The 25,652-nt window shown below is 42.5% G+C and overlaps 1 protein-coding gene and 1 long non-coding RNA gene across 7 annotated transcripts in view; one reads left to right on the top strand and one right to left on the bottom strand.

Moving 5' to 3' along the window:
* LOC120457482 (protein CEPU-1) overlaps nucleotides 1–25,652 on the bottom strand; it is a 628,267-nt gene that overhangs the window by 352,411 nt on the left and 250,204 nt on the right. For both annotated transcript variants that reach the window (XM_039645033.2, XM_039645034.2), the window contains exon 4: nucleotides 2,078–2,171. In XM_039645033.2, the coding sequence (XP_039500967.1) occupies nucleotides 2,078–2,171 (94 nt within the window). The remainder of the gene's footprint in view (nucleotides 1–2,077; nucleotides 2,172–25,652) is intronic.
* On the top strand, nucleotides 894–2,183 carry LOC120457487. 5 transcript variants are annotated; one of them, XR_005616974.1, is made up of 4 exons: nucleotides 894–915; nucleotides 1,684–1,811; nucleotides 1,881–2,000; nucleotides 2,062–2,183. It is a non-coding gene; the product is annotated as an uncharacterized LOC120457487 (long non-coding RNA). The 5 variants fall into 5 exon arrangements; XR_005616973.1 differs by lacking the exon at nucleotides 894–915 and adding an exon at nucleotides 926–1,429; XR_005616972.1 differs by lacking the exon at nucleotides 894–915 and adding an exon at nucleotides 926–1,614.

Raw genomic sequence — 25,652 nt, 5'->3', positions numbered from 1 at the left:
CGATTTTTTAACATTTTCTGGTTGAAACTGGAAAAACAATATTATTTAAAAAAATAAAAATATCATGTAACCCAATGAATTAAAATATGCGAATGTAATTAATGGGATGTTTCCACGTTCAACCGACCAAGAAGACCCTGGCCCCTTTCGCGAAGTTTGTTTCTATGAACGGTGACCTCTATCTAATAAGGAAAAAACTTTCGTATGCGTTGTCACCTCACTGACTTTCGGGGGAGCACCCCTATCTGTGGCTTCTAGAAAGCAGGGGTCACAAGCTTCAAGAAAGTAAACGTTCAGAGTACTGCCTACCGTTCTACCGAAAATTAAAACTCTTCTAAATTCTAGACCGCTATTCTCTATGTTCTTAGATCCCTTAGACCTGTTAGCGCCGACACGAGAAGGAAACTTTTGTCCATAAAGAGCACCAAAAACGGAAAAAGTTAGAATATATTGCGGCTTGGCGAAATCTAATCTGTTTATCCGAGAGCTGACGGCAACGACGAAGTAGCCGACGTTTGCTGGGCTCGCGACCTGGCCTAACTAAAATGTTCGGGGAACTCGTCTATAGCGTTCTCTTTTGTTATAGTTTAATATTTAGTGTTATGCAACGGCTATTAATTTAAAATGTAAATGTAAAGAAAATATACTTCTGTAAAGTTTCTGGTACAGGTTATATTGTGCAAAAAATGGTGACTGAATATTACATTTGCAATTAAATGTAATATATGTACAGAGCTCGTTTCATACATGATACATTTCCTTTTCACTGTTCCAAAATTGTTGTTAATTCTTCGACAATATCTTGTCGCAAATGGAACTTTAGTTATAAACAAATTTTTTATTTGTTGCCAGCAACAAAATGATTCAACAACATGTATAACACCGAGTTTGGAAATTAATGATTCACCACCACTAGTAATTACAAAGTTGTCAATAACACAATGCAAAGACCTGTAAAATAGGTTTTTGAAAATATAAAATAAATATCGAATCGATGATAATTCCCTTTTAAAAATATTATCAAAATGATAAAATACATCACCGGAAAATATTGATATATCGAGTATTCTATCGAAGCAGAGGCACAAATTGAAAATCTAGAGCTTTGTTACAGTTTTAATTCCAATGTTCTCAATTACTTTATTACTCCTCTTTGACCATATTTACAAACAACACCTTTGGCCCTCCTTTAATTTAATAAATGAATTACTTTATATTTTATAAGTATTTTTCTTCACGTTAACTTTTGGCGTCGTACTTATCGACTCATGCCAAATGGAAATTTCTTTTGCCGACGGCCAAATTTTGTTTGTCAAATCTGAGGTGGGGAAGAAATAAATTTTTTATAAAATAACTAAGTGGCAGAATGATCTTGTGGTGGTGTGGAATAACCATCAATAGGTCACTGTGCAAACTATTTTTTGCCATGGTAAATAAGATCTGGTATTGATATAAAAAAAGGCATTTACTTTTCATTTTGGCCAGACAAATCGAAAAAATTCTTACGAATTCGGTTAGCAGAGCATGCCTGCATTTCTCATATTTCAATAGATACATTTTTAGACGACTAGTTTCTCGGTAGTCGACTTTTGAAAGTACATTTAGGAAGAAATGGTAAAAGCAATAAAACGGTTTTTTAAAATCTCTCCATCTTCTATTAAATATAATTGGATATGTGAACAGTGGTGACCGGGATCTGGAAAAGATCAACATGTTCCCATCACTCCCATCCAATCGCTCAGCGTCCCCGTCTTAGCCAAATTCTCAAGGCCATAGGCTTTCAACATGAGGCAACCGACGTCAAGCCGTAGGTAAGATTATGTTAAATTCCTATTGTCAGCAATTATACATAGCACAATTATATCGTATCTATTCGATAGTGGCCTGTACGATTCGGTACCTAACTTGTTCTTAAATCGAACAGCAACAGCCATTCAAAAAAACTTATCCGACACACTACTCAATCGTTAACTCATTCTTTTTAAAGTATGGAACTCTTGGTAAGATAGATTATTTTTTATTTTAAGGCATATGCTTTGTTTGATAATATCCGCTTACTAGGAGGAGGTGGACTTACCAACAACTGAAAATACCATGGTATATCCCACTGGTGGTGTTGTGGATACTTGACATTCGTAGATTCCGGAATCTCTTAGTTGAGAAAACTTGATCTTGAAATGTACAAATTTTTAATTATTATGTAGAATTATAGAAATACAAATTTTGCTTAAAAATGCTGATGGTAATTTGGATATATAAACTTACATATACCTATTAATAAAAAAGATGGCTTTGAAATTTAGACAGACAAATTTCGGACTAAATTAAATGTACTATGTGCTTACAGCATAAGTCTCTTTTCTCGACTACCAGATCCCTGTTGCTCAGCTAGTAGAAGTAAAACGACAAAGAAATTATAAAAATTTAAACAGTGTATGCGTAACAGTTAGAACTTACACAGCTCATTCTTTGTAGATCTTTAAGTTACCGAGACCACGCATTATGGCTCTGTACCTATACGACGACAGCTGAGGCTTTACTAGAACTTGCATGCTCATTCTTTGTAGATCTTTTAGTTACTATCCTAGCCTATGACGAAAACGCGGGGTTTTAAATTTCTTTTGTTATATTACCGCCAGGGAAATTTTAAATATTTTTTTCATTCATATATTCATATTTTTAAAATAGTATTCGAGACAGGTGCATTCCCTTATAAGTAGACTTACTTAATTTAATTTCTTTCACAGTACTACTACTCTTTCAGGCATTGATAACTTAGATAGGTTCCTTAAAGTAACAATGTTGCGATATACATTTTCTAAGCCTTTCGATACCGTATTAGGTTTCACATTTGTAGAGTTGGTTAACTTATGAGGTTAAAAGTTAGGAATTCATTTCGTTTAGTTTGCCACTTAATGAATCACTTATTATACCCGTCACTCGTAGATTCGTTAAAATGTATGTAACAGGGAATTTTCACTTCCCGTATTTTCACTAGCTAAGTAAGGGATATCGAATAATCGCGGAATTTGACTATTGCATTCTCTTTTAGTTTCGGGCCTTTTTTTTTGTCATCTCTTTTCAGTTTACTTCGTGAACAAAATACTAATTTCAAGAAACTAGTTGGCAAATGGAAAATTTATTTTTATTTATTTAGCTACGAGGCTATCGACTATGTAAATCTATATTTATATACAATGTTTTACTAGATTAATGTTTTTTTTTGCTATGACTTAAAATAATATGTATAGGTTAGTTTTTTAAGGAGTTAAATTATGGTTGCAATTCTTTGTGTTTTGGGAATTTTAAGGTGGTCGGTAGTTTTTTGATTACTCAGCAATTGTTGAGCTTCTTCTGAGACAGTTGGGCATGTTTCCAGGCTGTGATCCATGCTAATGGTGGATACGGGATGGCGGATACAGGTGTGGTGTTGGGAACAAGAAGGTGTTTTTGTGTAACGTTTGAGAGAGTAGTTGTATGTATTTGATTAAGCCGCTTCAACTGGGCTCTTCTTGAATTATGTTAGTAAAGTTTGTTGCGTGGGTGTTGTTTGTGTTAATGGTTTTGTACCATATGTTGAATTTGTTTATTAAGGTTCTGTTTTTTTTTTGTAATTGTTATTTTACGAGTTTGTTTGTCTTTTATGCTATTTTAATAGTGTTAATGTGAGGGGCCACTGTATCGCCTCTGCGCACAGAGCTTTCTGTTTCGTCCGCGCTTGCCCCTCTTTTCCGCACTTACGCTTTCGCTCTTATCCGAGCTCGCGCGCTCCTAACTCCGCGGTCGGCCGCTGTCGATCTCCCGAGCCCGCTTTAGCGTAGTAAAGCGGGTGGGAGCGCCGCTATAGTTTAAGCTTGAACTTTTAGTCTCATGTATGCAGCTGAATAAAGCAGAACTATTTTACACGACGCCCCCGCTTCTTCGTTCTTCCTTTTCGACCCCTGGGTGGTGTTATTCGGATTTGGTCTGCGCCGTGGGAATTTATCTATTTGCCAACAGCCTATTTTTGGAGGACGATCGCCATCAAAACATTGGTCCTTCGAAGCCAGATAAGGATTTTCTTCCCTTCTGGCAGCAGTTCCCAGCCATTTGTTCCGCCAAGATAAGTCCGAGGCTTCTTCAATATTCTCACTGTCGGTATTCAGCAGAGCTCTTAACATTCAATTTCGGTCGCACTGCTGTAAGACTGTTTTCCGTGTTAATTCCACATCCGTGAGTTTTCCTGACACAACGGCAGGTGAGAAATTCAGTTCACCTCATCGATCGACATTTTTTAATTTCAATTTCTTTTCAATTCGTCTCCGCTTCGCGCCGCCATTCTCTATGTACATACATATGTAAGTTATTAAGTGGAGTGGGAGGTAGGCAATAATATATCCCTCGCTGTTGTCTCCCAGTGTAGGTAGCCGGTTGGCTGTTGCTGGTTGTCCAGTGGGGGGCCGGTTGGCCGTCCTGTTTCTATGATGAAATAGGATGATTACGTTGGAAGGAGACTGTCCTTCAATACCGCTGGCCTAGAGACTCAGCCGGTATATTTGTAATAAAAAGGTTTAACGGCTAAGTGCCGGAGTTTCGTTATATGAGCTTGTGATCTTTATTAATTGAATATAAAATCAGAACTGAACTTAAGAACTAACAGAAGCTCATGCCTGACCGGATGCCAGTGGCAGACCGCTGACCATGCACATTTTGCAGAAGTCATACGATCGCTGCTAGACAATTGGACAAAGCCACGGCCCATAAGGGCGCAATATGTTGGCTCAGCTCTCGGGCCAATTAGGGTGGACCCAATTTGGGGTGGACCATACATGAGTGGAGTAATGATTATAATATTAAATGCTTAATATTAATAAATTATGGGTAATAAAATGATTAATATTAATAGGAGGAATAAAAATAGGCCTGCTGATGCTAACCTGGGAGTTCGTTGTTAACTACTCCCCCCTTAAATTAGACGCCGTCCTCGGTGACAGCCAATTCGTCAATGGATTTTTGCAACTGGGATGCCTCCCGTTTGCGCCTGCAGTGTTGTTGCAACAGGACCAAGCCGCATAGCGTGAAGCTAACGGCGACTCCCGCGACGAACCAGATTTTTGGTGCACCTCCCGCGGACACGTCCTCTCTGAGCTCCTGCATCAGCCGCAGGTTGTGCTCGTTCATCCGCTGTAGTAGCGGCAGACTCAGTATTTGATCATGTCCGGTGATGTTGATTAATGGGGAGGCCGCGATTCCAGGGCTCTTATCCACAGCGTAATTGAGGTTCAAATACACTGAGCCGTTGATGACTGCCTTCCGTTCGAAGGTAATAAGGTGGGTCCCTATTACGGTTGTTGTAGGCCCGTCATCGATAGTAATCCTCGTAAATTTCTCGTTGACGATTATTACTCCATCGTCCACGATTGTAAGGGGCTCTAGATTGCTGGGCTGCGTCCGGCATGTAGCCACACCGCCGGCATGTAACTGCCTGGCGCAGGTGTCGTGAACCGCCTTTTTGCAGAACGTGGCCAAGTTGGTAGACGCGCAATCTGAAACTGCTAGGACTCCGTCATCACATTCCGCCAAGACGTTTTCTTCAATTTGTAACATGGTATGGTAGTGAGCAACAGGAAAGAGCAGGACTTTTTTACAAATAAACTTAACTTTAGGATATTGAACAATTACATGGATAAAAATATTAGATTGGAAAATCTTAATCTTAGATACATCCATAAGACTAACTATGGGGACCTCTGTGAGCTGTTCGTCGAAGATAGATTTAAGGTCATTGTGATTAAAAATAACTGGATTTATCATATTGTTTTTTGCGAGTGTGATCGTGAGCATGCAATTTTGTATTTCTGAAATTAGTATTCTATTTCTGGCTAAGAGGGTCTCGAAAAGGTGGCCGAAGTCAACCAACCCGTCCCTTTTCTCTTTGAGGATTCTGTTTACTGTGTCTGTGAGTTGGTTAATATGTTTTTGCGTTTCTGTGTTTATTACTACCTGCCTATTGTTTGCCTCTATTAGGGCTGCTTCGTTAGTTTTGATTCTAAAGAGGTCCTCAGCGTCGGGCGTGCCCGCCACGACCTTGAGTGCCGAGCCCAGGAAATCCAGGCTCCTGGCCATTCTACGGTGCACGGTAATTTCATCCAGCATGTTCTGGGCATGGTTGATGTCGACTTCCAGAAGTTTCCTCATGTGGGACTGTGGGAACAGTTCAAGCATTCTGACTGTAGAGTCAATTATGCTAGAAAACTCAGACAGATTTGTCGAGTGCCCAATCAGGCCATACTGTTCCCATACTAATACATTCCCGTCTAACACCGGGATGTATTTTGCATGCGAGAAGTCGGTAACTCGCGCGCTTGCGGTGGTTAGAAGTATGATGGATATTACGGCAAGCCTGTGGAAATTATAGCAAATGGTGAGTATTGCCTATTTGATATTGTCCTTATGGACCACCCTCCCCCTAATGAGAACAGATGTTCCCAGATCTGCTTCCACACGCTCTTCTGAATAAAGCGGAGTCAATTTGTTACCTAACCTTTTGTTGTTACGTAGGTGTATCTTTTCACCAACTTCAAAGATTCGGTTTTGTCTAGAAGGGTTAATTCTGTCCAGGTTAACTTGTTGTGCCTTGTCAATTCTATCTTTGATTGCCAACATGATCTCGTCATTGCCAGCGTGGATAACCTCCACTGGTCTAAACTTTATGACAGAATGTGGCGACCTGTTGTATTCTATCGTAGCCCGTGAGATCAATTCCACAGTATCCACTATATTCTTATCAATTTTGAGGCATCTGGCGATTTCTGCCAGTGTACTGTGAAACCTTTCAATTTGGCCATTGGAGCTACTGTGTAGCGGTGGCGCATTGACAACATCGATGCTGTATTGGTTTTTAAGCAACGACGTGATTGTTTCAGAGTTGAAAGAGGCTTCGTTGTCGCAGTATATGATTTTGATATTTGGGTAGAAGTTTACCAATTGGAGAATAGGGGCTCGTACATCGATGATTGCCCTAGAAACTAAGGGTTGTACGATGGCGAATCTGGACAATTTGTCAATACAGGTTAAGAAGATTTTTCTGTCAGTGGAAAATATGTCGATATGCAACATTTCTCCAACGTATGAAGGTATAGGGGTATTTCCTAATTCCTGTTTCTTAGGATGGCGGTCGTATTTGGCTTTATTGCAGACTCTGCAATTTGCGACCACTTCGCTAGCTAGTTTAGACATATTCGGGAAGTATTTATCCCGGAGGATTTGTTTAGCGTTCTCTTGTGCAGCCCGATGGGCGCGATTGTGCTCGGTGTTAGTGATTTCAAGCTGTTCATTGACGTTGGTAATATCACTGACGAAGGCTTTACAATGCCAAAACTTTGTCGCAGGGAACTCCTGCCTCAAGGCATGTTGAATACGCGCCAGGGTAGGGAAATCACAGTGAATCGCGTTCACGACATTGGCGTTAACAATTTCTTTAACGGATTCTACAAGCGAGTCTTTGTCATTAAAGTTAATGATATGGCGAGTTCTATTTCCGAAGATTATGAAGTCTCGCCGAAGCGGTTGGTTTGCTTCTTCCAAAATGATTTGGTTTCTGAAGCAGTTCAGAGGTTTGTCTGTGGTTTCTATAGTGTACGAAAGGGAAAGCTCACTATGCACCGTGGCTGCATCGGACTGGGCCTCAGCCTCTAAGTTGTTCAGGGGTTGTCGAGATAGCGCGTCCGCTACCAGGTTTTGTTTTCCCGGTGTGTAAAATACTTTCCCGTTGTTCTCATCAATAAATGCTTTCCATCGCTTAATTTTAGCGTTGGTGTTTTTCTCGGATACCGCGTATGTGAGGGGCTGGTGATCTGTAAAGATCCTTACCTCTTTGGTACCGTATAGGTAATTTTGAAGTTTGCCTATTGCCCAGACTATCGCCAACAATTCTCTTTCGTTGGTAGAGTAGTTCAGTTCGCAGTCTTTCAGCGTACGAGAGATCATGGTGATGGGCCTCTTGTTCTGGGACAATACCGCGCCTATACCACTGCCTGAAGCGTCGGTGGTTAGGTCAAATTGTAATTTGAAATCGGGGTACGTCAAAATGACATCTTCTGATGCTAGGATGTTACGCAGGTGATCAAACGCATTGCGCTGGGTTTCATCAAATGTAACAGGAACCTTTTTCGACATGTTTTTACTCACTGTACCGTTTTCCCCTTTGAGAATATGAGTGAGAGGCCTGGCAATGGAGGCAAAATTCTTCACAAAGCTTCTGTAATAGCTCGCCAGGCCGAGGAAAGACCTAAGGCTAAACAGATTTTTGGGTTCGGGGAACTCTTGTATTGCCCTGACTTTTTCAGGGTCTGTTTTCGTTCCCCCCCTAGTGACTATGAAGCCTAAGAATTCTACGCTTTCTTTAAAGAATTTAGTCTTTTCTCGTGCCACCTTCATGTTGGCCTCGAGCAGTCGCTTAAGCACTATATCGATGTGCTTAACATGTTCGGTTTCGTTTTCTGAAAATATAATGACGTCATCGACATAGACGTAACATATCTTGCCTATTTCTTCCCTCAGCACATCATCGATGGCTCTTTGGAATATGCTACCTGCGTTTTTTAATCCGAAAGGTAATCGGCCAAGCTCGTATTTCCCTCCGTTAACTGAGAAAGAGGTTTTTTCCCGGTCCTTCTCGGCCAAGTATATCTGGTGATACCCTGACCTTAAGTCTAGGGTAGTAAAGTATCTGGCTTTTCCCAAGTTCGCTAAAATCATGGGAATGCTTGGCATAGGGTAGCGGTCAGCAATTGTTTGTTCATTTAGTTTCCTAAAGTCGATTACCAAGCGTTTATTTTTGATGCCGTTATCGTCAGTCCCTTTTTTGTCAACTACCCAAGCAGGGCTGTTGTATGGGGATCTGGAAGGCCTTATTATGCCATTGCTCAGCAGCTCCTTGATCTCGTTGTTAACAAAGTCTGCTGCCCCCATGGGGTAGGGGTATAATCTGGAGTAGACGGGTTCGTCACTCTTAGTTCGAATAGTGGCGGTGACCGAGGTGTTGAAAGTTAGCGCCTCGTTAGAGGTCGAAAACACCTTTATTCTTTTCAGAATAACATTTTTAAATTCGGCTTTCACCGAATTTGGTACCACTATGTCATCAATTTTAGTGAAATTAACGTTTTCACAGTCAAAGAATTTGAGCTTTTCAGTGACGTTTGCGTATTTTATTACGCTGTCGCCTAAGTTCAATGCCACTCCTGCTCGCGTTAGCGAGTCGAAGCTTATTATAGCATCGAACGTGCTCAGTGTGTCCAACAGGAAAAATGGGGCGTCTAACCCAAAAATGCGCATTATGCACTTGTTCTTGACGTCACTGGAGCCGTGAATAGAGCTCACAGTAAAGGGGGTCTCGACCGGCATTACATTTCTTAGCTCCTTTACGGGCTTAAGGTAATTCTTTGCCGCCCCCGTGTCGATAAGTATTTTTAGTGTTCTACCAGCCAACTGTCGTTCGATGAACGGCAGTCGGGAGCTCTCCCTAAAAAATGTAGCAGATCTTTAAGTTCGTCGGAGTCGTTACCTTCTTCAATGCTGGCGACTTCCGCTTCAGCTGTGACAGAATACCCTGACTCTTCCTGCTAGAGGGATTGAGTTATATTATTAACACGCTGGCGTCTTTGTCCCGAATAACGCTGAGATGAATTCTGTCTTTTGTTGTTGCTATTATTCTGAGGCTTTCCCCAATTTGTTTCCTTCCTAAATTTGGCTGTCGAAGGGTCGATCTCCATAGGCTGTACTTTGTTATGGTCTACAATTTCGGGGTCCCCGCGCTTCTGCCAGGGGCTGTCCTCTTGGGGCTTGCTTTGGAATTGCTTAGGAATGAAGTGTGGATTTTTATCCTCTCCTTTCCATTGCTTTCCCTGAAATTTATTAGTACGCCTGTTGCCTTCGTGCACAAGAGCCTTGTCTTCGATGGCCTTTGCGTATGACGCCGCGAATGCACTTCTTTCAATGCTATTTTCAGCCTCCCGCGCAAGCGCTAACGCAGTCGTAAGGTCTTTTGGTTGTGCTGGTAGCACCAGTGCTTTGAGCGGTCTTTTCAGCCCAGCAATAAATTCGTGTAGGGCATCGTCCCTAACCTCCTTATTTAAGATAGTTGCCGTGTCCGCACTATGCGACATAATTATTTTGTTCGTGACGAGCGTGAGTTTCCTCTCGACTTCGTCATAGTATGCCATAAGATCGGCATCACGTTGTTGAACCATCTCGAGATTTTGACGTAATACTCGTAGGGACGTTTTGTCCGCGTATGTGCAGTCCAGCCTAGCCAGAATTGCATCGAAATTTAGCACAGTATTATGTGACGTGAGGAGCGCTCGCGCGTTACCACAAATTTTGTTTTTAATAATTACCACTGCTTCATAGTGGGCCTCGCTGCCCTTGTATCTCTTGAATATCTCGTACGCATCTGATGCGGCCTGCCTCCAAGACACGTATTCATCGTGGCTGCCGCTAAAGGTTGGGAGCGATTTCACAATATCTAACTTGACATCACACTTTATGCTGGGGTCCGGCGTTACCCTTTCATAAACTTATACTTGGGGTGCCTGCACAGTTAACGAGCTGACCTGGTTTCTAACTGATTCAATTTCTGCCCGCCAGCGCTGCTCCTGTGCGGTTAGCGCGGCGTTGACGGCATTTGTTATGAGCGCTTGGACCATTTCTGCATTCATTTCTGATGAGTCTGGTTGTCTCACTGCGGGGCAAAATCCGACTTCTTCACTATCGTCACTGTCTACTTCTTGCTTCACTTCCCTATATTCCCAATTCATCGGCCGCAAATGAAGCTGAGTGAATTAATTGGCAGTAATATGGGTGGCAAATAAAGGTAAAATTTGCGTTTCGCGCACCGCTTTTAGTTGGCCAACACTTGTAGCTAAATCAGGGTCTGGCGACGATGTACAATATTTTAGAGGAGTCACAACACAGTGGGCGTAGTATAACGAATTTGAGAGAAAATATAATAATAAACCCGCAGAATTTATATGTGTAAAACTTAGCAATCGTTTGCTGGAGTTGCTGCACAGAGAGTGGAGTCACAGAAAAATCGAGAAAACATCACGATAAAAACGCTGAGTTATACATCCCAAGAAAAATTCCAGTTGGGAAATGGTTGGAGCGAAGCGCAGGCTTAGCAAACACACAGATACACTGGGCACAAAATTTCTACGTTTCTTTATCTAAAATTAGACACATGCAAATTAAGTAAATTCACAGAATACTCCAGAGGAAAGGTGCGGGGCATAATCGCCACACAAAAATGCAATGAAATATATATATCGGGATTTTACACTGTACGGAATTTTTACTGGCGAGGTATGCAGAACTCACAGGCACACTTTATTTATTCGTTTGTTACAGTATCATGACCTGGTGCTATCTTAGTCGCACAGTCACTTACATTTTATGATCTTCAGGGTAGGTTCGAAGAGTAGTTGGGCGTCAGTTATTAAGTGGAGTGGGAGGTAGGCAATAATGTATCCCTCGCTGTTGTCTCCCAGTGTAGGTATCCGGTTGGCTGTTGCTGGTTGTCCAGTGGGGGGCCGGTTGGCCGTCCTGTTTCTATGATGAAATAGGATGATTACGTTGGAAGGAGACTGTCCTTCAATACCGCTGGCCTAGAGACTCAGCCGGTATATTTGTAATAAAAAGGTTTAACGGCTAAGTGCCGGAGTTTCGTTATATGAGCTTGTGCTCTTTATTAATTGAATATAAAATCAGAACTGAACTTAAGAACTAACAGAAGCTCATGCCTGACCGGATGCCCGTGGCAGACCGCTGACCATGCACATTTTGCAGAAGTCATACGATCGCTGCTAGCCAATAGGACAAAGCCACGGCCCATAAGGGCGCAATATGTTGGCTCAGCTCTCGGGCCAATTAGGGTGGACCCAATTTGGGGTGGACCATACATGAGTGGAGTAATGATTATAATATTAAATACTTAATATTAATAAATTATGGGTAATAAAATGATTAATATTAATAGGAGGAATAAAAATAGGCCTGCTGATGCTAACCTGGGAGTTCGTTGTTAACTTGTACACAATTATATGTCGGCGTAACGGGTGTGCACTGTTTTCGGGAATTTCCTTGTTCGCCGGAATATCCGCCGTGGTTGGGATATTTTTTTGATCACCTTGGTGTGTGCCATTTATTCGTCACATAATTTGTCTGTCCTTTTACAGACATTCAATACATCCAAATACAGTCCACTTCTCAACGCTTTACTGTGCCCTTACATATGCATGCATGTCCTTATATTCCATATACGTATATTATCTGCCATATTCCAGGAGCCTCCGCTACGAAATTAATATAAATACACAATAAAAGCGGGACAAAAACAACAAACATTATAACAAATCCATAAGGGCGGGACCGTGATCGATTTTTTTTGTTCAAACCGATTTAACCGCTGCAGAGGCCGCGGTCTTGATGTTTGTTCTTCCTCGCTCTTGCGTCCCGTACTCGTACACTGCTTGCCGACGGCATGACAGCCAAGGTTTTAATTTCACCGTTCCGGCTACGCAATTACTAAGTTGGAGAAAAAGTGATCTTTTGCGATTAATATTTTCTGATTTATTAATTAATTATTTTCGGATTACGGAACAAGATCAACATTTGTTTTCTAACCCAACATAATATAAGAATGCTCAACGTCCGAGCAGCGAAATATTAATATTTATATTCACATATTCATGGCCGACGACATCGAGATCTCGGATCTTCTTGCCTACAATCCCGTTCCCAAATCTGTTGTCCATTCCGCATAGGGCACCATCCGCCCCCAGCAGCAGTGGGCCGTTGAAGTTTTCTGACCGAATTTTCTTCGGTGGCGTCCCGAGCCCGCGCAACTTTCGCCAGTTTCGGATCCGGCACATTTATTAGTGTGCCACACAGGTCGAGTCATCGTCGTTCGCCGCCGGACGGGCGCGAAACAAAGTGGTACTATCGATCCGCAAGTATTTTTTGCCCGTTGGTTAGTTGGAGTCAAGTTATTTGCGAGCATGCGTTTTCTGGACCTTTATTTGGCTCTTTCTGCCGTGCTAAAATAACCCAATTTTTTCAACCGGCTTCAGCGGCCGCATGCCATTTGGCTGTTCACGTAATTCGTCCCTTCTTTCGGCGACGACAAGCTTGTCGCGCTAAGAGCCTTAGTGTGGCAGAAGTCGATTCTGAGAATGCCCACGGGAGGCGACAAGAAGCCGCATACGATCCCTTCTATCCGCTTGGACAGGTCCCAATCCGCATCTCCGCGGCCGTCTCAGGTAAAGCCAAAGGCTGCCCCCACTAAATCGGCAAACCCCCGGAGGTTGTCCGGCTTTTCCACGCGAGTTACCTGCACCCTTGGGGACTTGCTGGACCAGCTCCTCTCCAAATTCTGGGAGGTGGAGGAAGTGCCCACACAGACCCTCTCCGAGTCTGATTCGTTTTGCGAACTCAATTTCGTAAAAACCACCAGAAGGGACCATTGTGGCAAGTACGTTGTGACGTTCCCCTTGCGCGACCACGAGCATAAGGTTTCCGAGCTAGCATCTTCACGATCCCTTGTTCTGGCTCATTTCCTCCGGAACGATCAGCGGCTGAAAAGGGATGCCCTCCTCAAAGCCCAGTATAACGCTGTGATCCAAGAATACCTTGATACCGGAGCAGTTCCGCCACGTACTATCTTCCACATCATGCCGTTCTCAACCCCGAAAGTACAACCACAAAAGTGCGGGTAGTTTACCATGCTTCTAGCCCTTCCGCAAACGTGACCAGTCTGAATGACATCCTTTACGCGGGCCCGGTCTTACAGTCCGACCTAATTATTCAAACCATAAAGTGGCGATACTTTAAGTTCGTCTTTAATGCCGACATCGAGAAGATGTATCGGCAGATTTGGGTAGACCCCAAGCATACTCCTCTCCATCGCATTCTGTTTCGCAATTCCAATGGGGAAATCCGCGACTACGAATTAAAGGCGGTCACCTTCGGTATTAATTGTGCTCCATTCCTGGCGATACGGGTCCTCAACAGCTCGCCGAAGACGAAGAGTCGAGGTATCCGCAGGTGAGTCAGATTATCCGACATTTCATGTATGTCGACGACGTGCTCGCTGGGGCAGACTCAAACGGAGGCGCAAGCAACCATCCGAGAGCTCCAGGGGCCCTGTGTTCAGCGGGGTTCTCACTTAAAAAGGGGACGTCCACTTGCTGTTGGACAGACATCCAGACTGACCATGTTTTTCGGGCTGATTTTCTCGAAATCGACGCAACATTTCCCGAGTACAAATATGTAATAAGTTGAACACTTCTGTCATTTCATTATATTATGCCTTCATATAATGCATCTATCCCAAGACTCTCGGCGTGCGGTGGAAGGCGACGTCTGATGAGTTTTTCTTCACTTCTCCAGAATTGACCTCGGGGTCGTCGTTCTCAAAGCGTCAAGTCCTTTCCCAAATTGCCAAGCTATTCAATCCAGCCGGCTGGCTAGCCCCCTTCATTGTCCGAGCAAAGATGTTTATGCAGGACATTTGGCTCCAGGATCTAGGCTGGGACGATATCCTCCCTCAAAATTTCTGCAAGACTTCCGGGAAAATTACTCGGCGCTCGATCAGATCCGCATTCCCCGCTGGGTCGCATTCCGAACACACTTGAAAGTAGAACATCATGGGTTCTGGGACGGCTCGCAAGAGGCGTATGGCGTTTGGCTAATCGGGTCTCAAGGATCACGCAGTTCACGGAGGTCGAGAAATGGGCACATGTCCGCTTCGTGCATAATCCGGCTGATCTCGCTAGCCGGAGGTAGGGCTTCAAGGCCTCGCGGACAGTCGGCTGTGGTGGCAAGGTCCTGCCTGATTGCAAGGGCCGCGTTGCGAGTGGCCCACTCAAGGCAATGACCCCCGAGACGGAACTCGAGAAGCGAGAAGTCAAGGTCCATGTTGCGAAGGCCCCTCGGAAGATATTATTGGGCGTTTTTCCACCCTCGACAAGGCTTTGCGAGTCCTCGCTTACGCTCGTCGCTTTATTCAGCGCGCGCGAAAGATCAAGATTGACGTCTACTGAGATTTCGTCGGCCGAGCGTCTTCTAATTTCCGTCACACAACGCAGGCATTTCATCCATGAGATTGGCTGTTTAAGCCAAAAGCGGCCAGTGCCTGCACTAAGTCCTGTTCAATACATGAACCCGTTTCTTGATTCTCAAGGGCTCATGAGAGCTTGCGACCGGGTTACGGCCTCCGAACTTCTCCAATATGACGAACGACATCCGGTAATCCTTCCGTACAGCTGTCATCTGTCTCGACTCCTCGTCCATTTTACTCATCGCATAACGCTACACGGCGGTAATCAAATTTTGAATTCCGAAGGATAGGAATTTGGTCAAGTCCGTTATCTATTCGTGCAAGGTATGCGTGCTTCACAAAAAGAAGTTGCAAACTCAACTCATTGGAAGGTTACCCAAGGAACAGGCGTCCGTCTCGGTATGCGGGACCCTTTGACATCAAAAACTACGCCGGACGAGCCTGCCTCATTACAAAAGAGTATGTGTTGGTATTTGTGTGCTTCTCCACTAAGGCAATCAATTTAGAGCCGACGTCCGACCTCACGACTGAAAAATTTCTTGCTGCTTTCGCCCGTTGTGTATCCCGAAGAGGATGCTCCCGTCAAGTTCAGTCAGACAATGGAAAGACATTTGCGGGTGGGGCGGCCCAACTCTCCCGCTATTTTCTTCAAGCACTCAAAGGGCCTGTGACGGGTGCCTATAGTCACCAGCAGCTGCTTTGGGAATTCATTCCTCCGGGGGCCCATCTCATGGAAGGCTTGTGGCCTCAGGAGTTTCAAGACTCTGTTCTACAAGTCTACGGCCATGCTGTCCACGCTTTTGGCTAGGATCGAAGTGTGCTTGAATTCGCTTCCGCTCGCGCCAATGTCCGAAGGCCCCGCGAACTTGTTGGCACTTACGTCTTGACACTTTTTTGTTGGAGAGCCCCTTCTTGCAACGGTTGAACCCGAGATAAAGGAATATACAACGTCCACCATAAACTGCTGACAACACCTGAAGGTGTCTGCGATGGAAGGAAGAGTACCTTAAAGAACTCCATAAGCGAAACAAGTGGCGAGTCCTTACTAGAGACCTCTGTGTCGGGGATATGGTGGTTGTCAAGGAAGATAACCTTCCGTCCAATGAGTAGCAATTAGGCCGAATTGATGCGGTGTTTCCAGGATCCGATGGCCATGTCCGTGTGGTCGACATCCGCATTGCGCGGGGGCTTATCAAACGTCCCATACCAAAGGTCGTCCTTCTTCCGATGGAAGCAGCCGGCTGCCCTCAATAACCAGTACTCTGTCCACTCCAACGTTCCCCTTCACTGTGCTGTTTTGCAGTTAGTCCAATCCGTAGTTTTTTTGCCCCTCGTCCGCCACTCCATGGTGGTCCCCAGCCGCTTCTTAGCTCCCGTTCGCCGCTCCACGGCGTTCTTCAGACGCTTGTTGGCAATCACCCGGCGCTTCCCGACGTCTTTCCGCCGCTCCTCGGCCCTCCCGTCCGAGTAGACCGCCGAGCGCGGCCACCGCTTCGTCGTTGACGTCCCTGTTGTAACGACACAGCGTCAACCTGCTACCGACTGCTCAGGTGCGGATTAATACCGTGACTCAGGTGTTCGACAGCTGCATTGACGCGTCACTGGCGACAGCGTTCAGACTGCCAACTGCCAAGAGTTGGGGATAAGCAGATTTGCTCGGCCACCGTAAGCTCCAAACTTGACAGCAGCGTCCGGTTCGATCTGGTTTTCAGTGTCGAGTCCCACGTGCGCATTCGCACTCCAGTTCGGGAGGGACATTACCTTGGCCGACGAGAGTTTCTATCTACCCGCTACGATCTCCGTGGTCCTGGGAGCGGATCTGTATCTGCGAGTAATGCAGCCATGCTTTCAGATTATGCAGGACGGACTGCCGGTGGCCCAGAGCACTGTTTTCGAATGGGTCGCGTTCGGAGCCTGCCATCAGCCATATCAAGGAACCTGTAGCCCGGGTGATTGCAAGGGGGGGCGCAATGTTAATGTGAGGGGCCACTGTATCGCCTCTGCGCACAGAGCTTTTGCTCTCGTTCGCGCTTGCCCCTCTTTTCCGCACTTACGCTTTCGCTCTCATCCGAGCTCGTGCTTCAAACTCCGCGGTTGGTCGCCGTCGATCTCCCGAGCGCGCTTTAGCGAAGTAAAGCGCGTGGAAGCGCAGGTCTAGTTTAAGCTTGAACTTTTAGTCTTTGAGTTCTAATTGTGACCTGATTTATGTTGGGTATTTGTTGTTGTTTAATGTGTTGCGGCAATGTAAACGGAGCAGATTACAAACTTTTCTTTCCTATTATTCACGATTTTAACAACTTCCTGGATTGCGATTGTTTTTGCTGTTAGAATAGATGAGTAGGGTGGTAGGGTAGGGTAGTGCAGAGGTTCAGTTTTGGTGGTGATGGCGAATCATATGTTTGAGTTTTGTTTGGATACGTCTGTGTAGATAAATGTGTGTTTTTGAAGGTTTCTTATGTTTTAAAAAAAGTTTTTAAAATATTTCAAGTGTAGTGTTGTCTTTTTGGAAGATGTGTAGAGATGTGTTAATTATATTTTCGGGAAGTTTCCATGTTGGTTTTGTTTCATGAGTTTCATTGGGTTGTAAGCTATGTTGCGGAGTTGACATGTTTCTATTACTCGATCTAATGTTGAAATGTTTCATTCTTGCTTTTGGTTTTAGGTATTTGGATATTGGTGTATTGTTGGCTTGGATGATCCTTGGTATTTTGGTTTTCGTTCAGCAAGTTGTTCGTCGGCGTTGCACGGAAAGATCGTAAGACAAACCTGAGTGCTGCACAATTAGAAAATTACAATCGTATACAATTGCAAAAGTTGAAATAGAATGACCCACCCAGTTTCTGCATGTGATATGCAATACAAAAATGAAAAAATATCGAAACATTTTTCAAAAGTGTGGGCGTTGCTGTTTTGAGTGTTTTGCGGGCGTTAGAGTGGGCGTGGCAAAAGTATTTTACAAATCGATAGAAATTTACAAGACCAAGACAAAAATGAAAAAATATCAAAATATTTTTCAAAAGTGTGGGCGTGGCCGTTTTGGGCGGTTTGTGGGCGTTAGAGTGGGCGTGGCAACATTAATCGACCAACTTGCGCTGTTTCTATGTCTCTGGAGTCTGTATGCTTAATCTCACATTTCTAGCTTTTGTAGTTCCTGAGATCTCGACGTTCATACGGACGGACAGACGAACATGGCCAGATCAACTCGACTATTGATCCTGATCAAGAATATATATACTTTATTTGGTCGGAAACGCTTCCTTCTGCCTGTTACATACTTTTCAACGAATCTAGTATAAAAATAAATTTTAAAATGTTTTAAAGTGGGTGTGGCAAGACTTATACAAAACTTACAAAATATCAAAACATGCTTCGAACGAGTGGGTGGCAGTTTTGGACTGTTTCGGGGCGTTAGAATGGGGTTACAGACTTGCGCTGCGTCTATGTATCTGGAACCAGCATGCTTGACCTCAATTTTCTACCTTTTATACACTAGAGGGCATAAATATTTTGACAAAATTGTCTACTTCTTTTAAACCTAGCTTGTGCTTGATACCGTTAGCAGCGAATCAATATTTAGCAGACAGAATGCCAATTTTTATACGGTTTACCCTTTGCATTCTCTTTCTACTGTTAAGAATGCACGCAGACAACTAATTTTTGTTCAGAATGATAACAAAGTTCCTAGAGGATGATGGCGTTACCGTCTTGGACTGGCTACCTCAAAGTCCAGATTTGAATATTATTGAAAACATCTGGTCTCTTTTGAAACGCAAAAGAACAGTTTCGTTACATAAAACTCGAGAGGAGACGATTTCTTAGCTGACTTCCCTTTGGAAAGAGATAACACCAGAGATCCTTCACAATTTGGTGGATTCAAATACAAATAGAATATATAGTTAAATGTTTGTGTTTTATAAGTCGAACTAATGTCCCGTCAGTTAACTAGTGACAACGCTAAGAATAAAAAAAACTTGGAGTTTTCACGTCTTTATTTCTTTGATCTCAGCTTAAGACAAAATTTTAGTGACAAAAATCTTTCTTGTGCTGCCCATTTGTTTACATTATTTTTGGGAGCGAGATCGCCCGCTTGGCATATTGATTGTATACTATAATTGAAGATTTAGAGTGCCGCTTGGAGAGAGCGGCATCGCTTGCTCCGGATATGGATTGTTTACATTGCGTATACTCAGCATATTCTTATGTATTCGGATAGTACAAGTTATGTGAATATGTCACTTTCTTCCCCTTCAAAGGGTTGCCTATGCTTGTGCTGGAATTACAGTGTACAATGCAGGCAACTGGTTTTGTGCCGGTTCTCTTTGTTGTTGTGGTTCTAGATTATTTTTTTTTTTGGGTTTCTTGATTATTTTTTTTTGTTTTCTAAGCTTTAAATATAAGAACGTTACTGGATTTAGTGAGCAATTTTTGATAAGACAAGAACAATTATAATAATAACAATAATAAAAATTTTTATTGTAATATAGAACGTGGAATTATTTTCTGAAATTAATTTTAAAACGTCATTATGTTCTTAGTGAAATTAATTGGTATATACAATGTAGTTAAATAAAATTCTGGACTTAAAGAATTTTCGCTTAAAATAACATTTCCGATCTTAACATTACATTGTTTTATTCTTATAATTTTGCTTCCATTTATTTTGTTATCCCCATTTAATTCTTGATAATTTTGTGAGAATGTGGTTTCAGTTAAATTCCATGTAAGTATTATATTTGGTTCAACTTGTTGGATAATTTCCCTTAAGGGAGTTGGCATAAAATTACAAATTGGATTCATACGCATAATTATATTTTTAATGCATTAATTGTTAACTTCTTTTTTGTCTTGATTATAAATTTTATTTTCATCTTCAAAATATGTTTATTGATCTGAATAGTCCAACTGATACCCATTATGGTCAGGATAGGGAATTATCTTAATGGTGTTAATGGTTTTTTTTGTTAATAGTAATAATTCTTTATTTGTGTGGTCAATGAAAAGTATATTCTGGTTGTTAATGCTTTCTAACTTGTCGTAATTCAGTAATTTTGGATTAAAAGTTTAAGACGTGAAAGTTGCATGCCTAGAATTGGACATATATGTCTTCTATGTGTTCAATAAATTGCATAGGTTTATAAACGAGTGTGTCAATACTATTGCGGTTATTCTCATAGTTTAGTTTATGAAGTAGAATTGAATTTTCTGTAGTTAGATCTATTTTTTTTATTAATTTGTACACTATCATTTTCATCAAGCTTGCCAAAAAAAAATTTAAAAGATGAACTTATTATGTCAAATAGTCCACGTTTCTGCCTGTTTTGCTAATTTATAGTTAAACCATTCAATTCTTTCGGAAGCATTTCTTTTTTTTTTTTTTAATTCCTTCTTATTCCTTTCGGGAACTTAGGGCTTAGGGACTATTCTGTTTGTCCAGAATATCCCACATATGATTCTCAGGCATTTGTAGCTAAAAACCTGCAGTTTTTGTAGATCCGGAGCTTTGTTCGCCGGCTTATTTCTCTGTTTTTACCGAATGCGGTATAGTCTCCCAAAAGCTGAGCGGGCTTTGCAAAGGCGACTTGAGACATCATCATCCACTCCACCATTGTTGGATATTATGGTGCCAAGGTATGGGAAACTGTTGACGAACTCGATTGGGTTCCCATATATAATATGTTTCCTTGGTCGGAGTGGTTGAATCGCATACCTTGTGTTTTTGCTATATTTATCTCGAGTCCTACGTTGCTGGCTATCCTGACGAGGTCATCAATTTTCCTCTGTATATCGCCGAGTCTATGAGAGATAAGACAGTTATCGTCTGCATAGTCCAAGTCCTCAAGGTGTCTGGTGAGGCTCCACGTAATTCCGCACTTGGACGAGCATACTTCGCTCATTAACTCGTCTACCACGATGTTCAAGGGTAGAGGTGATAGAGGGCATCCCTGCTGGATTCCGGTGTTTGTCTGGAAAGGTTCACTTGTTTTTCCGATTTTTTTCGATTTGATGATATCGATGAGGTTCGTAGGTACTCCTTTCCTTGCAAGTGATCGCCATATTGCTGCCCTTTCAACTGAGTCGAACGCCTTCTTGAAGTCGATGAACAGGAGGTAAAGCGGGGCTCTCCATTCCACAGCTTGCTCGGTAATTATGCGTAGTGTGTTTGCCTGATGTACGCAACTCCTGTGTGGTCTGAAGCCTGCCTGTTCGTCTCGGATTGTTGGCTCGATTTTTTCCTGGAGGCGTTCGTTTAGCAGTGTAGCTAGGATTTTATAGCTAGTGTTGAGCAGTGTTGCAGTCGCTAAGGTCGCCTTTCTTGGGGAGCTTCAAGATGATTCCGCTTTTGCGTGCGAAATGTGTGTGCAGCGTATCAGCCATAAGCTGAGTGTCAACTTGAAGCAGTTCGGCTGGTATGTTGTCCTCGCCGGCTGCCCTGTTGCGCTTTAGCTTTATTGCATTCACAATCTCTCTTACATGCGCGGGTGTAGAGGGTATTCTGTTAATTCCCATGAAGTGGTGGCGCCATCTCCGGATTTGTGCATCATCATTGGATAAGAGGTTGCCTTCTAGGTCTCTGGTTCCGTCTGTTGTGGGTTCGCATGTTGTTCTCGCCGGCTGCTTGTTCTGCGTCTGTCGCAAGTCTATCCAGTATCGCTCGTTTGTCCTTTCTGGCCGTTTTTTTTACAGCTCTGCACAGTTCGCGATATTCATCACGATTCTGCGTGAGCTGGTCCGCCAGAGGCTTCAGATTGTTCCTCCTTCTAATCAGGTCCCAGGTCCCTTCAGATATCCAGTCTGCTCTTCCACGTTGTTGCAGCCCAGTTATTTGCTCAGCTGCGGTCCTTAGCTGTCTGCAGGTGCGTTTCCATGGGTGGTCTTCTAGGGGGATCAGTTGTTCCCGCAATGTGGACGTCATTCTCGTCCTCAGAGTGGAGTCGCTACGGAGGTGCAGGTTCAGGGTGGGCGCTTGTCGGTGTTGGCTGTTATCAGTGTTCCTTGAGTAGTTGCGGTTCAACTTTATTTCAAGTTCTCCAATGACCAACTCATGATCACTGTCTATAGATGCTCTCCTTTTGTTCCGAACGTCCAGTAGTGAGTGTCTCCATTTCCTGCTAATGCAAATGTGGTCGATCTGGTTGCGCGTGTTACCACTAGGAGATGTCCAGGAGTATTTGTGGACATCTTTGTGTGGGAATATTGTGCCGCCGATGACCAGTTGGAATAGCTGGCAGAGTTCCACTAATCTCTCTCCGTTATCGTTGCGAGTCCCAGTTCCATGCTGGCCCATGACAGATCTTAGTCCGGTGTTGTTGGGGCCTATTTTCGCATTAAAGTCACCCATGAGGATGTTAATGTCACATTGCCGCGTCTTGCTGAGGGTTGCTGTGAGGGCAGTGTAGAAGTCGTCCCTGGTGTCATCTTTGGAGCCTTCCGTCGGGGCATAGCATTGCATGATGTTTATATGTCTAGCTCTACATCTGAATCTGGCTGTCATGAGTCTATCAGAAATGGGTTCCCAGGAGTGCAGTGTCTTTTTTATGCGCTTGGACACATAAATCCCCACCCCGTATCTGCTGCCGTCAATGTTGCCACTGTTTAGGACTAGATTGCTATTTGATGTTATTGTTTCCCCACTGCTAGACCACCTAATCTCACTGATTCCAGCTATTGCAAGATGGAGTCTCTCCATCTCCGCCTTGAACTGTGCTAATCTAAATGGTTCTCTCAGAGTTCTAACATTCCATTGTCCAATTCGTGTCCGTTTTGATATGCCTATGGTCGTCATCGGATTTGGGGGGCCGTTTATGTTTAATTCTCTCGTTTCTGTTTCGGTAATCGGTTTAAGTTTTTCGACCGATCTGGTGATTGCTAGTCGTAGAAAAGCGAACAGTCTGGTAACGCGCGTCAGGCCCTGCTGGGTGTTGTTGCTGTTCGCAGAACACAGAGTGCACTTGGTAACTATGTGGTGGACCCCGTTTTACTCCATATAGCGGGGAGAGGGGGTGAAGTGGTTGGGCAAGAGTAAGCTGCCGAAGGTTATTGTATTAGGCATTATGTATGGAAGAATACTTTCTAAAAACTAGAAAAGTATATTTTTGAGAAGAATGTTTGTGTGGCCATGCTCTCGTCATGGGTGGGGTTTAAACCCAATTGAATTGCCTGAATTGAATTGCCTGCTTCTATCTTGCTTAATTTTACTTCTTCGTCGTCAGATGAATTGATCATAGGAATTTTTTCATTTATTGTTTTATGTAGTCTTTCGACGTCCTTCTGCGGTAAATCATACGGATTTTTTCATTTATTGTTTTATGTAGTCTTTCGACGTCTGCTACATGGTTTTTCGCCGTGTTGAGTTGCAATTCGATTCCTTATGCTTTGGGCCATCGCTTTAAGGTCAAGCTGGAGAAAGCTCCGTCTCTTTCTGCCTTTAGTAATTTGGGTTAACCTAACTGATTAAAAAATGCGCATTAAGCCGTTACTGCATTCTATCCAGTCCTTTGTTTTAATTTGCTCAAGTGTAGCGAACTTAGAATACATGTCGATCCAACTGATGTAATGTTTTCCCTCAGATGAATAAATATCTACCACAAATTTGTCTTGGCAATGTTGAGGATTAGGAGTGATTTTAAAAGGCATTTTGGTGCTTCTATGTTCTGCTTTAGCCAAATTACATATGGTACATTCGTTTATTATATTCTGAATTAGTAGTTGGCTATTGGTATAGAAGTGAATTTTTTTTAAATAGTTTTGTCATTTTCTGTATACCTGGATGTAAAAATCTTTCATGTGATTGAAGTATAATTTCTTTAAACTCGGCGTATGAACTAACATTCTTTAATAGAAAGAGACTGCGAATTACTTTAGTGTAGGTGGTATTAATAATTTCAAAATCTACATCGCTCTCAAAATAAATGGTAATGTTTCTATGAATAAACTGATCAAGTAATACTGTTTTATGCTCTACTTTATTTTTATCGGACTTAACGAAAATGATTTGAAAATAAATAATAATAAACAAGAGAGAACGCTATAGTCGAGATCCCCGACTATCTGATACCCGTTACTCAGCTAGTACAAGTGCGAAGGAGAGTCTTCAACACTGACAGTTTTTGGCGGTTTGTGCGCGTTAGAGTGGGCGTGGCAAAAAGTTTTTTGGCAAATTGATAGAAATTTACAAAACTAATACAAAAATGAAAAAATATCTAAACATTTTTCAAAAGTGTGGGCGTGGCAGCTTCGGGCGGTTTGTGGGCGTTAGAGTGGGCGTGGCAAAACGTTTTATGGCAAATCGATAGGAATTTACAAGACTAATACAAAAATGAAAAAATATCAAAACATTTTTAAAAAGTTTTGGGCGTGGTAGTTTTGGGCGGTTTGTGGGCGTTAGAGTGGGCGTGGCAACATGAATCGACAAACTTGCGATGCGTCTGTCTCTGGAGTCTGTATGCCTAATCTAAACTTTCTAGCTCTTGTAGTTCCTGAGATCTCAGCGGTCACAGGACGGACAGATGGACATGGCCAGATCAACTCGGCTATTGATCCTGATCAAGAATATATATACTTTATTTGGTCGGAAACGCTTCTGCCTGTTAAATACTTTTCAACGAATCTAGTATACTCTTTTACTCAACGAGTAACGGGTATAATTAGAAGCAACGCTCTTAGAATTTTTATTTCTGGATTGAAAGGTTCAATCTCAGAAACACTATTTTTTTGAAAACCACCAGACTTGCCAAATGCTTGGCAATGTGTCATGAACTAAAGTCTAACAACATTCGAGCCCAAATTGCAAATAGATTTTGGATTTAGGAATGAAAATAAAAGTCAGGGAAATAACCTAAGATTTAATACAGTAAATTCCAGACAGAATAATAATAATAGTAATAACAGAATAAATAATAATTGGAATAATAACCAGAAGTGTTGAAGAATTGAATAATATTACAAACAGCGATATACAGTAGAACAATCAAGATCAGATCAAAATACACAGCATTCTGCTGCAAATAGTTTAATGTAATTTAAATGTAATACAAGAGACCCGTAAACCGTTAAATCAGTTTCAACAACAACTGTTATTAACAACGGGGAGGTATACAACACATGAGTATTTGAAAGTTTTTGATATGACACGACATATAATCGAATATGATACGCCAGAAAGAGAATATCTACAACCAAACATAACGGTAGGAATTCATTGCACTTTAGAAAGTCTTTATCATATTCAATTACCTTAAAAAATAATTTTACTAAAAAATTTATTTTTTCTAAATGCTTCTACATGAATAATTATTTTTCGATAGCACTGTAATTGAATTCGTGTTCATTAAGTGTTCTGCTAATTAAGGATATAGGATGACCAGTTTGAGAAAGTACTGCCCCAAGGGCTAAATTACTGGAATCTGTGGTTATTATTTTTATACCCGTTACTCGTAGAGTAAAAGGGTATACTAGATTCGTTGAAAAGTATGTAACAGGCAGAAGGAAGCGTTTCCGACCATATAAAGTATATATATTTTTGATCAGGATCAGTAGCCGAGTCGATCTGGCCATGTCC

The sequence above is a fragment of the Drosophila santomea genome, unplaced genomic scaffold, assembly GCF_016746245.2.
Source record: "Drosophila santomea strain STO CAGO 1482 unplaced genomic scaffold, Prin_Dsan_1.1 Segkk101_quiver_pilon_scaf, whole genome shotgun sequence".
NCBI lineage: Eukaryota > Metazoa > Arthropoda > Insecta > Diptera > Drosophilidae > Drosophila > Drosophila santomea.
This window is presented reverse-complemented; position numbering and strand designations above follow the sequence as displayed.